Source organism: Euleptes europaea, chromosome 8 (genome assembly GCF_029931775.1).
Source record: "Euleptes europaea isolate rEulEur1 chromosome 8, rEulEur1.hap1, whole genome shotgun sequence".
Taxonomy (NCBI): domain Eukaryota; kingdom Metazoa; phylum Chordata; class Lepidosauria; order Squamata; family Sphaerodactylidae; genus Euleptes; species Euleptes europaea.
The window spans coordinates 23,934,999-23,947,218 of NC_079319.1; the positions used below are offsets into that span (position 1 = coordinate 23,934,999).

Consider the following 12,220-nt stretch of genomic DNA (forward strand, 5'->3'; position numbering starts at 1 on the left):
ATAATTCTGTGCTCTGCTCTTAGTATCTAAACTCTGGCTTCAGCATTAAGTCTGGGTGAATCTTAATAGACATGACACACAGGGGGAAAGGAGAAGTTGTCAACAGATTGATAACTGAACAAGTAGAAATCCAGCAATGAATTGGTATATTGAGGAGAGGAAGGAAAATGAGTAGAGTTCCAGAAGAAAAACCATGCAGAGATAAGGGTGGCTTTCGAAGAAAGAGTATGAAGAAATGCTGATGGGGAGAAAGAGCGAAGGGGGAAAAGCAGGAGAGAAGATATGGTTTTATAGGTGGTGTTAGCAAACAAGGGATCAAAGGTTTTATCTGCATTATGTGCATGTACAAATATTCAACCTCTGACATTTCTTAAATGCTTCCCTTTTTCCTTTCTAAGGTTATTTCTATGTTAAGATGAAAAATCCTTATTTTCCATGTATATTTGTCTCTTGGATATTTAGCTTGATTACCTGACTTAAAATTTTAATTGTATGAAAGAACTGGAGAGTACTGGCTTTAGACAATTTGTAGGCCAATTGGAGGGAAAGCATTTTGGTAAGGAACGTCTTCCTTCAAAAATCTTTTTAGACCTTGTTTGACTTCAATTTTTTTTCCAGTTAACCAGCCTTAATGTAAGCTTTAAAAATCAAATCCAGTGCCATGTGGTGTTTAAACTAAGGGGTTGGATTAGCAAAATTTGCAAGAGTTTTTTTTTTTAAATGTGTTTTAAATTTTGCAAGTGGTGGTGGTGACTGGGGAAATTCTGAGACTCTCTAATAAACACTCTTTTTTGGCTATCTTAAATGTCTCTAACAGATATTACCTTGTTAGGCGATTTCTTTTTTGTTTCCTTTTTTGATAAATCATCCACAATATACTCTTTGCATATGGTACTATACAATTTTTAAATTGCCTTTTATCACATGCTTTTAAAAAGCATTTTTATTTCATTTTTGGGCAGTTTGGAGATCCCAGATTTTGAACTTTTATTTCTAGTTTCATTCATTTCAGATTATTTTGGTTAATATTAAGTACATATGCTTGAAAGGGTTACTAGTTTGAATGTTGCATGTCATTTTTATATTTAGCCTTTTATGAGACTTAACTGCTGTTAGTTGCATCCTGAAGGGTCTTTACTAGAGAGTGGCTTACTTTTATCCCACTGGTGTGACCCAATTGCATACCAGTTCTCCTTCTTCCCTTAGAGAGAGACTCTGAGCTGTTGCGTGAACGTGAGTCCGTTTTACGTTTGCGTGAACGAAGGTGGCTTGATGGAGCCTCATTTGACAATGAAAGAGGCTCTACAAGCAAAGAAGGGGAGCCCAACCTAGACAAGAAGAACACACCTGTCCAAAGCCCGGTCTCCTTAGGAGAAGACTTGCAGTGGTGGCCAGATAAGGTATTTGGTTTATAAAATTTTCAGATATAAAGTACTTCACCTGCAACTGTGCATCTCTCTGCCCCTCTCCCCCAAAGCAAATGCTGCATGTAATTACTAGACTATGCCCGTCTTGGCATCAGGAGCAAAAAGATACTGTTCTGCTCTATTGCTGTACATCATTCCTAAACCTAATTACTTGGAAGTAAGTAGTACTGATTTTAATGGAAGTGATCTATTGAAGTATGTACAGCCTCCTGCCTTGGACTGTAGCTTATCATCCTTCTAGCTGATTAGGAAGCTTTCTGTTTTGGACACTCAGAAAGATATTTATTCTCTTTTCTCTGTGTAAGAGAGCAAGATGCAAGTTCAGTAGGACCTTAAAAGACCAACAAAATGCTGAACTTGAAGTAGCACTTGAAGTGCTACTAGACTTGAATCTTGCTCTTCTACTGCAGACAGACATGGCTACCCACCTGAAACTTTCCCGTGTTAAATTATTTTTGCTCTTTAAACTAAATCTCTGTGTTTCTTTTGTCTGTTTCTTTCTTATACCCTTGTCCTTTCAGCAGTACCTCTTTTCCTTCCAGATCCCTGCCAGTGAAAGCTCTTAGCATTTGTTTCCTTGCCTAAACTGAGAAGTGTGGTTACTTGTTGATATCAAACAAACATTTATTTATTTGTTTTAATGGGGAAAAAACAACAACTTTGAGTTTGCTTGTATTTTCCTGTTTAACCTTTATTTAATAAACTTGGGTGCCATGTGTGTATTCTTTCTATGCCTGGCCAAAAAATCCGTATTTTTAAAAAATGTCCATACCACCAGTCAGTCTGTTTGCTCTTACAGCTTTTCACTTCAGTTCCTTTTGTGTGTGTCTTGATTTGTTAGGAGGCCTGTTGACTTGGCATTTCTGTTGGGTTCAGCAAAGACACGTGTCAAGCTTTTTTGCTTTTTTGTCATGGAGAATAAAAGGTTATATAAGGCATGAAAGTTCCTTGTGTCATAAGTTATGATCAGGTGAGAGAACTGGCTCCTCGAGCTGTGCAGCCTTTTCCCCTGGTATTTTTCAGGTTCAGGTTTAATAAACTCAGAAATATTTCAAAAAGCCAAAAACACTGGATTCAGCTTTTTTTTAAAAAAAATTGAACATTTTCAGGTTTATTGAACCCGAACCTGAAAGATACATGGTGCAGAGCTGAGCTGTGGGGTTCAGTCCATGCTGTCTTCCAGCTCCTGCCTCCTTGAGGAGCCGGCAGGCAGTGGGGATCTGATCCCTGCAGGGTTCAGAGGGGCTATGGAGGCAGTAGGGAGCAATCTGAATGCAGATCCCACTGCCTGTAGTATCCGAAGTCTATGGAGTTCAGAGACTGCAGGTGGCGGGGATCTGACTCAGCCTGCAGGTGAGTAAGTGGGGAGGGAGGAGAGGGGGGGAAATGGTGGTAGGACCAAAGTGGCCCCAAATAATGCTGAAAAAAATTGGCATTATTCAGGATCCGCTTTTCCGACTCCCTTTTATTGCCGTCATTTTTAATCGGTAACCCCACCCCCACTCCCGCCAAAAAAAATTGAGTTTACTGAATGCACATTCCTCCTGGCTCTGTTTGTATATTTTAGATGTTTTGAAGTATTTACTGTTAAACAGTTTTAATCAGGAAGGACAGGTAAAATAAAATGGGAGTCTGAAATGGAACTGAGTGTTGTGGCTTTAACAGAGTACTCTTCTGATCCTGAATGATTGGGTAGTGTTTGGGTCAAAATGCCTTTTGCTCCATTGAAAGGTTGCAGAATCTAATGTCAGAGACTGAAGAGGCTGTTGGAGAGCTCTGAGATTGAATGTAGAAGTAATTCCAAGTTGGCAGAGAGCTGCAGTGTAATCTTGTTAGCCTTTGCGGTGTGTTCTTTTTATGGTGTTCTCTTCTCTTTCAGTGCTTACTTAAAGCTTCAATTCCTTTAAATTGCAAGCACATTTTGAGCTGCAAATGCCTTGACTTATGAGCTGTCTTAGTGTAGTTACACTTCTCTTTTGAAATGTAGGTCTTGATATAAAGCCAGCACAGGGTAGTTAATGGTTGCTTCAGCAGTTAGCCAGTTCCAAGAAGGAATAACAGAATTATTTCATCTAAAACATCAAAGCTAAGAGTGCATCTAAAAGAAGTTTTAAGCAAAAATAGGAAAACCTTGGATATGTCAACATTATACACCAGATTCATTGTTCGCCAATGCTGTGGATTGTTATGTAACAGTCTTCATACTAAAATTTTCATAGAACCTTGTTTAAAGCATTTCGCTGATTCAAAAAGAGAGAATATTTTACAGGAGTTTTCTAGTGCTCCCCCAAATTTCCAATTTTTCAAAAAAGAAAACAAAACCCCAAAAAACCATTATGGAAAACACATGATTTTTTCACTTGCATTTCCCCCTGGGTCTTCAGATTTCTAGATGTCATTTTGAATTCAACGGCAGCATCTCACTGTACTGTATGCTTTTGAGCTCAAAGTGCTGGCACTGACCATTAAGGATGACCTGTATCCTTGACAATCTGCCCGAGCTTTAAGATCTTCATCTCAGGCTGTGTTTTTTGAAGGGAGGAGGGTGCCTTCAAAGGACAGGGTCTTTTCTGTTTGTCATCTTGCCTCTGGAATGCATACCTGCCAACCCATTTACCTGGCTCCAAAACTGCTGAGTTTTGGGCACCAGACAAAATCTTGTCCTTTCAGGCATTTAGAGTGGTGGTATTAAATCCTTCCTAAAATTAAAGCTTTCTCTGCGCCTGCTGCCAGTTTTTCAACTCACTTTTGCTGGTTGTGGTGTTTGTAGGCTATTCTGTCTTGATGCTCTGTGTACTATGACGCTTATGTTGAGTTATACTGCTTTTATTTGGTTATTGTTTGTTACTTTTTGTTTCATTCTGGAACCTGTGTCGGGCAATTTCAGTTGGAGATTTGGTATAGAAATGTATTAAATACACCATCACAGAATTGTATACTTCCTCCCTGTTTTGTCGTCCGTTGGTTGGCACAGTTACTTTCATTAAAAGGTTGAATGTGTTTTGCCAAACCAAGTATTGTTAAACTTCAGGGTCATCTGGTTAAAGAACAAACTTCATTCCAATGTAATAGCTGGACCAGTTGGCTGTTTGGAAATCCTCTGCTGTTGTTTCTCCATGTAATGAAATCTGGTACTTCTGAGTATTTGGTGCTGATAGCATTGCAGTTTTAAACTTCTTGATTACTTCTTATAGGATGGACTGAAATTCAGTAGTATTGGTGCTCTGTATTCTGAGCTTGTGGCAGTGAGCAATAAAGGGGAGCTTTATCAGTGGAAGTGGAATGAATCTGAGCCTTACAGAAACACACAGGTATATATAATTTTGTTTGGTAAAAGTGACATATTTTGCTTATGTAAAAGCCCAGTTTCTCTTGGTCATGTTTTGCCACGATTTCAACAAGGGCAACAGGCTGTAAAGACCTTGCTCTGGAAAGCTCCTTCCAACCTCACCACTTCTTCAGCAGCTTGGCAGTTTTGTTTGGAATTGGTGGCAGGCACTGAGAGAAGGGAGATATCGATGCTGTGAGAATCCACTACTGGTGGAGGGGGGCAGGGAAGCATCGTTCACAGCCCTGGCAAAAGAGATGCAGCTCTTTGCTATGCAGCTTAGCATCCCTTACCCAGCATGTAACTTTCTGCCATATGTGAATTGAGAATTTAGTTCTGTGGCAAAAAATATGGTACTACTTTCTGGAACATCATCTAGGTGTGCTTCCCACACTTAGGACTCTGGAGGGGGGGTACTTGGCCTCTCTCCCTGCTAATTGTGATAGTATTTCAGTAGTGAATGGACAAAATATTACCTGCTGCTTCTGTTTCTCAAGAATTCTTCAATACATCATCCACGTGCAATATCTTTGGGATTAACCAATGAGAAGATTGTTCTCCTCTCTGCGAATAGTATCAGAGCAACTGTTGCAACAGAGAATAATAAGGTATGATGCTCTTGAAATGAAGTGATCAATCTCCATGTTCTGCTGTCTTGGTATAGAAAAAGACTACCGCTAGGTTTTACGAAATTATTTGTGGTGGTTAATTTCTCTGTAGCTATAATGTTTGCATACATAAACAGAGGCGAGTTCTGCCAGTGAGAATATTATAAAGATGATGGTAGGAATACTTCTGGCATTAAAAGGCATCTATATTAATGGGTGACTTAACACACATGAAGCTACCTTATACTGAATCAGACCATTGGTCCATCAAGGCCAGTATTGTTTACTTAGAAGGGCAGCAACTCTCCAGGGTCTCAGGTAGAGGTCTCTCACATCACCTGCTGCATGGTCCTTTTTAACTGGACGTGCAGACGCCACGAATTGAACCTAGCATCTTCTGCATGTGAAGCAGAGGCTCTTCCACTAAACCACAGCCTCACCCCTGGATTGCCTGTGGAATTTTACTTTGTCTGTACAGTGATCCCCAGTTTCTTTGGCCTGTTTAAAATTAGAGAAACTTTGCTACTAAAAAACTATAAAATTAATGTATAAAGCAAGAGAGGGCTGCTTGAGGCAGCTCACATTAGATCTCTTTTGGCTCTGCTTGTTACATCTCCTACATATTTCTCACCTGTTAGATTTTGAGAAATTGTTTTGATTATGTGGTGATCAACATCTTCTGAGATACTGGGTGGAAGAAGTCCAATGTTTGTATAAGAAGCATCGTCACAGAAGACTAAAAAGTTATGAGATGCAGCAATTGGATTGCTAAATAATGATAAGCACTCCAGGCTGGAGCACGCCACACATTCTCCATTGGGTGTGCATAATTCTCTCCACATGGAAAGGCTTCCTATTCATTTCAAAGGAGGGACCAGATCTCTACCCACACTGGTATTTTTCCTTTGTGGAAATGAATTACAGATGTTGAAGAACTTGGTGACTGAGTTACTTTTTGCTTCAAAAAAAAAAAAATGCCTGGCTCAAGCCAGTGTGCACATAGAAGCAGTACCAGAAAGCAGAACACTGTTCTAGAAGTGAATGAACATGAATGATCTCAACAGTATTCTCTTACTATATCATGTCCTGCGTAAATACAGAATGGTGTGTGCGCTTATTGATGTGTATGCTTTTGTCCTCTTAGGTAGCTACCTGGGTAGATGAAACTTTGAGTTCTGTAGCTTCTAAACTAGAACATACTGCGCAGACTTACTCAGAACTGCAGGGAGAACGGATAGTGTCACTACATTGTTGTGCTCTTTATACCTGTGCTCAATTGGAGAACAACTTGTATTGGTGGTAAGTGTTATTATTGTATATCCTCTTTTACTCATTTTCATTTGTTTTAGTATTGTTCTTTATCAGTGGTTCCCAAGCGTTTTGGACCACCACCCCCTTGGTTCCACAAACTCAACCCCAGCACCCCCTACCCTATCCAACAGTTGAAGGAGACCACCTCTATCACCCCCGGCTGCCCCCTTGCCTCTTAGTGCCCCCCTAGGTAATCCCACTGCCCCCCCAGGGGGTGGTACTGCCCACTTTGGGAACCAGTGTTCTATATTTTAGTGGTGACAAATGATTATCAATCATATGGAATCTGATAGGTTATAAATATAAACATTATATCATCAATGTTACACTTTTAATTCTATGTATATAACATTATTCTGGTCTAGGACCATAATAAACATTTACTTACTGGTGGTAAGTGTATGATATTTCATTGTGGTTCAGATGTGTAGCTGAGCTCTTTGAAGATAAGTTGACTAGAACTAGGTGTTTATCGTTACTGAATATATGTCTGTTATGTTAATGGAAATGGGTTTTACTTTCCCAAGGACAATTACTAAAGCTTAATCACATAAGTTATAAATGTTTTGATGGGGGGCACTGCTTGTCTTTGAGTTTCAGAGAGGGGGAGAAAATTTTCTTGTGTTTAATGCCCTGAGTGGAGTTAAATACTGGGGTTCTCAAATGGGTTTTCTATTTACAGTTTGGTTTTACTAATATATAAGTTTATAATTCATCACAGTAATAAACCTTTGTTCCTTTACTGCCGTATGTAGACATTCTGGTGCTTACTTATTTATTCTCGCTTTGAGGAGGAGGGCGTTTTGAAACTTGGGTGATTCCCACTGGCAGTTTGGGGAGGCAGGACTAATCTTATCACTTCCTGTCTCCCAGGCGGGAATTTCCTGCCTCGCACGGGAAGAGCAGCTGAAGAAGTAGCTCTCTGCAGCAGCTACCACCTTTCTCTTCCCAAAAAATTTCTGTTCCGTAACGAACTTTCATCTCTGTTAGAGAAAGCTTTCACATACCTGTTTTCTATCGCTACTGCCTCTCTCTCTCCCCTTCTTTGTCTGTTCTCCCCCCCACACACACACACATGCACATGGCTCAAACCATGGGCTGCTGCCCTCTCTGCTGCAAGGAGACGATGAGGCTTCCGGAAGTTTCAGCCGTGGCGAGAGAGAGGGAGAGAAGGTGGATGAGCTAGTCCAACACTGTTGTGCCACTATACCATATTGGCTCTCTGACAGAGAGGTGATAAACAGAGATAATTGGCCTTCCTTATCTTTTCACTAGAGGGTGTTATGAGCAAAAAGGGCTAATCTTCTGCAGGAGTGACAACCAGGGTACCAAATTATTAAGCCTTTGTTTTTCTTCCTGAAAAACTAATATTTTACTCATGAAAGCTTTCACAGAAGCTCAGATTTTTCAAGCTGGAGGCTTCCAGATTGGCTAACTCATAGCTCAGCAGTCAGTGGTGCTTTGTAGACCTTCTGAAGGAAAAGAACATTAAAGGTATTGTCGTCTCTCAAAGGAGACAACGAGGTGCTGGATGTGCGGGTCTTGCTGGCTCCTCTTCCCCATTAAGGACCTGAGTTGTCCTCTTACTATTGTATGTACGACCTTCAAGATTTTTCCACACCATTCTCTGAACCCTGAAATAGCAGTTATCTTCTAAATGCCATCATTCAGGTCTCCAGTCTCCATCTGTAAATTTCAACTCTAGATGTAGTGTGTATTCATAGATTTTGGGACCCTCTTCTCTGTTGTCCTGGCCTATTCAGGTGTTAGAACTGACTGACATTTCAACATAAACTCAATTTGGACACACTTTCTATTTCATTGGTTTTGGCTTATTATTGGTGGATCTCATTGTTTGTAGAACACAGATTCAGAATTTTGCTTCCTCTCTATATTGCTATAGATGGGTAAGGGGGTGGTTTCCTATTTTCCAGACATGCCAGCAGGTTTTACCTGTGGCTTGTATAGGTGCTTTCCATATGTATGCATATTCATAGAGTACCTGTTAAGAGAATAGCCGTTACAGATGAGCAAATATTTTCCTGACCATTTTTATTTTAAAGAAGGCATTGTTAAAGCTTAGATTTTAAGCTTTTATTAATAGTAATTCTCTTTAGGAACCTGAGAAAAATGCATTGTCTTCGTTTAATTCTTTAGTACTCTTACAATGTGTAACTTGATATTCAAGGTGACAAAGCAATATTAATTATACTAAAACAATATCCCCCTTTTCCACCAGGGGTGTAGTTCCTTTCAGCCAAAGGAAGAAGATGCTAGAAAAGGCCAGAGCCAAAAACAAAAAGCCCAAGTCTAGTGCTGGCATCTCCTCAATGCCAAATATCACTGTTGGTACTCAGGTAAGCACACTGTAGTATATATTTAAGATGGTGTTGAGGAATGATCTGTATAAAACAAGCTGATCATATTTGCTGTAACAATGTTTTATGATGTAATGAGGTGTCAGCTTGTCTGCAGGCATAGTGTCTAAAGTGGGGGCTCTTGCTCGTGGAACTGGCACAGATGAATTAATTACCACACTCTGCACTACTTTGCCTTAGCTAGAATCATGCTGGCCTCTTTGTCTGTCTTCTCACTGCTGTTGTATACATAGGTTTCCATACTTGCTGGCACTGCTGCAGGAAATCTGTGCAGCTGCTTTTTGCTATACCTACTTGGCATCTCCGCCCTAACTTTTGTTATCCATATTTGTTGAGCTACTAAGGTAACAAATATCCTATATCTAATTCCCATGATGGCCCTATGAAAAATCTGAAAACTAAAAATAAATACTGGGTTGTATTGGATATAGAAGGATACCTCCAAGATTAGACTGTCATAATAAACTCTCCCCCAAACAATGCTAGTTAAGATCTTGCGAGACTGTGCTGTGAGATGGTCGCCACTGTTCTAGGGATGCTAAACAACTCCATACAACTTCACCAAGATCCCGTGCCTTGGATGCAGTGTACTGTGGAATGTGTTGTGGAAAAAATGTTGTCCATTGAGATCTTATGAATGCCTGGAGGGGACTGATAGAACAGTGGAAACCAACGTGTGTGTGTGTGGGGGGGAGAGGTGGCATGAATAGATCAGAGGGAGGGAAGCCGAAAGAGAAAGATGAGAGGAAAAAGGGTCCTGTGAGGGAAGGGGGGAGTAGAAAATGGAACGAGTGGGCAAAGGGTTAAACTAGGGGAAGGGAGGGAGAAGCAGACATTGCAAGGGGAAAGGACCAGTAGGGATGGGGATGGAATTTCCCCTCCATTGTGAGTTCTTGCAGGTCCATTGCATGTACATACTGAAACCAGTGTGTCACTACTGAGGAACAGGCATAAAATGAATTACTCAGTGTTTTCTCCAAGGTATATATTTTTTCATTTTTACGTTTGATGCTTCACTTTGATATAAATAGTTGATCATCTGTCGTTTTGATTGCAGGTGTGTTTGAGAAATAACCCTCTCTATCATGCTGGAGCAGTTGCTTTTTCAATTAGTGCTGGAATTCCTAAAGTTGGAGTCTTAATGGAATCCGTGTGGAACATGAATGACAGCTGCAGGTTTCAGCTCCGGTCACCGGAGAGTTTAAAAAACATGGAGAAAGCTAGTAAAACTACCGAGGCAAAGTAAGTGGGCTAAAATGTGCAATAGACTTTTAACAAATATAGATTAGTGCAATTTCAAGCACTTTTTCTGCCAAATTGTCAGCATTGTGTTTTGGCTCTGAAACGTAATTCCCCTTCTGTGCTCCAGGGACTTTTAAATAAGTCTCTAAAATTATCTAGCAAATAATTTCAAACTTGGCCCAGTTTTGTTTGAAAAATTCACCCTCTTCAAATAGTGTAAAAACACACTCTGATTTCATATTTTGGCTTTGTGGATTGAGATTAAAGATAGGGTATTTAGTCTGGAAAACGTTTAAATCTTCTGTATATCATATCTGCGTAGCAAAACTTTGCACAGGCATACCTCAGAGATATTGCGGGTTCGGTTCCAGACTACTGCAATAAAGCGAGTCACATGAAATTTTTTTGTTCCCCAGTTATATTTACACTATACTGTAGTCTATTAAGTGTGAATAGTATTAGGTCTTAAAAAATGCAATGTAATAATGGAAAAGTTTGAAATATTATGAGAATTACCCAAATGTGACACAGAGACATGATGAGAGTACATGCTGTTGGAAAAATGGTACCGATAGGCTTGCTGAAAAATGCAATATCTGCGAAGCGCAATAAAGCAAAGTGCTATGAAACGAGGTATGCCTGTATTCACTTTGCAGCACACACAAAAAGCGTAGAAAAGTTAGCATCTCTGTCCATAGTGTGGGCTAGGCTTCATGTGATTTTCATGGGAGTAAATTATTATTGTTATTTTAAATCTTAGACCTGAAAGCAAGCAGGAACCGGTGAAGACTGAAATGGGCCCACCACCTTCTCCCGCTTCTACCTGTAGTGATGCCTCTTCGATTGCAAGCAGTGCATCCATGCCGTACAGTAAGTTGTACAGAGAAAAATAGTGTCAAAATATTGTCGAAGGCTTTCACGGTCAGAGTTCATTGGTTCTCGTAGATTATCCGGGCTGTGTAAGGAAAGAAAATACCAAGACCACGGTTACACAGCCCGGATAACCTACGAGAACCAAAAATAGTGTTGCTTGTGGTTTTCTGTTCAAAACCATAGAGGTGCTAAGCCGGCCAGTTATACTGATGTATTTATAGTCACTTTTAACTGTGAACACCCATGCTTACTGTATATAAGGACTAGTATTCCATCAGCTATTTTGCTAGTAGTTTGGAAAACAGAACTTTAAAGAAATACATCCTCCTTTAAAAAAAACAACACATTTCATTTCCACAATTGGTTGATATTAATGTTTGTGTTCGTCTGTAGAAATGTTACTTTACTTATCATAGAATTCATTAACATACAAATAATATGCTAATGTGAACAATTCTGACTTGCTGCCCCGCGGCCCCCACCCAACGACGGGTCCACCGCTTCCTACAGCCCCGGCGGGCATCAGCTTCCCAGGCTTCAGAATTGGAGTTTAGAAGTGAGGACGCTCTCCACACCTTCTTCTCCCGGCATAGGGTGTTTTGGCTGCCACCTAGCACACCCATGCCCCCTTTTTCCTCCTCAGCCTCCGCCTCCGCTTTTATGGGCGTCCCTCCGCTGAAATCCTCCCCGAGCCCCCCCTCCGCTGGCCGTTGGCTCAGTCCTCCCCTGTTCCCGCGGTCGCGCCGCCGCGCACGACCGCCCCAACCTTCTACAGGGCGATCACTCTCGTTCCTGCTCCCCTTCTTCTCCCCACTCCCTTCTTTCTCCAACGGCTCCTCCCGTGAGCCGTCTCCAACCGCGTTGGACTCCCGTTCCCCCGCCGGAACACGGGGCCGAGCCTCGGCCACTGCCGGGTTCCCCGGGCTCAGGGCTCCCGCTGCCCCAGGGCCTGTGTCATCTGCCTCGGGCCAGCACGCTCTCCCCCCGCGATGCGAGGTCGGCGTTCGACCTCCCCCCGTTTCTCCTGCCGGCCCTGTCTCCAACCACGCCGCC

At 41.3% G+C, this 12,220-nt stretch overlaps 1 protein-coding gene across 2 annotated transcripts in view; it reads left to right on the forward strand.

Annotated features, from left to right (window-relative positions):
- Positions 1 to 12,220, forward strand: part of UBR5 (ubiquitin protein ligase E3 component n-recognin 5) — a 90,885-nt gene that overhangs the window by 26,786 nt on the left and 51,879 nt on the right. The window contains exons 9-15 of one of the 2 annotated variants that reach the window (XM_056854609.1): positions 1,189 to 1,400; positions 4,622 to 4,738; positions 5,253 to 5,363; positions 6,508 to 6,662; positions 8,914 to 9,031; positions 10,110 to 10,294; positions 11,055 to 11,164. In XM_056854609.1, coding sequence (XP_056710587.1) covers positions 1,189 to 1,400; positions 4,622 to 4,738; positions 5,253 to 5,363; positions 6,508 to 6,662; positions 8,914 to 9,031; positions 10,110 to 10,294; positions 11,055 to 11,164 — 1,008 coding nt within the window. The remainder of the gene's footprint in view (positions 1 to 1,188; positions 1,401 to 4,621; positions 4,739 to 5,252; positions 5,364 to 6,507; positions 6,663 to 8,913; positions 9,032 to 10,109; positions 10,295 to 11,054; positions 11,165 to 12,220) is intronic. The other variant, XM_056854610.1, reaches the window with a different exon arrangement.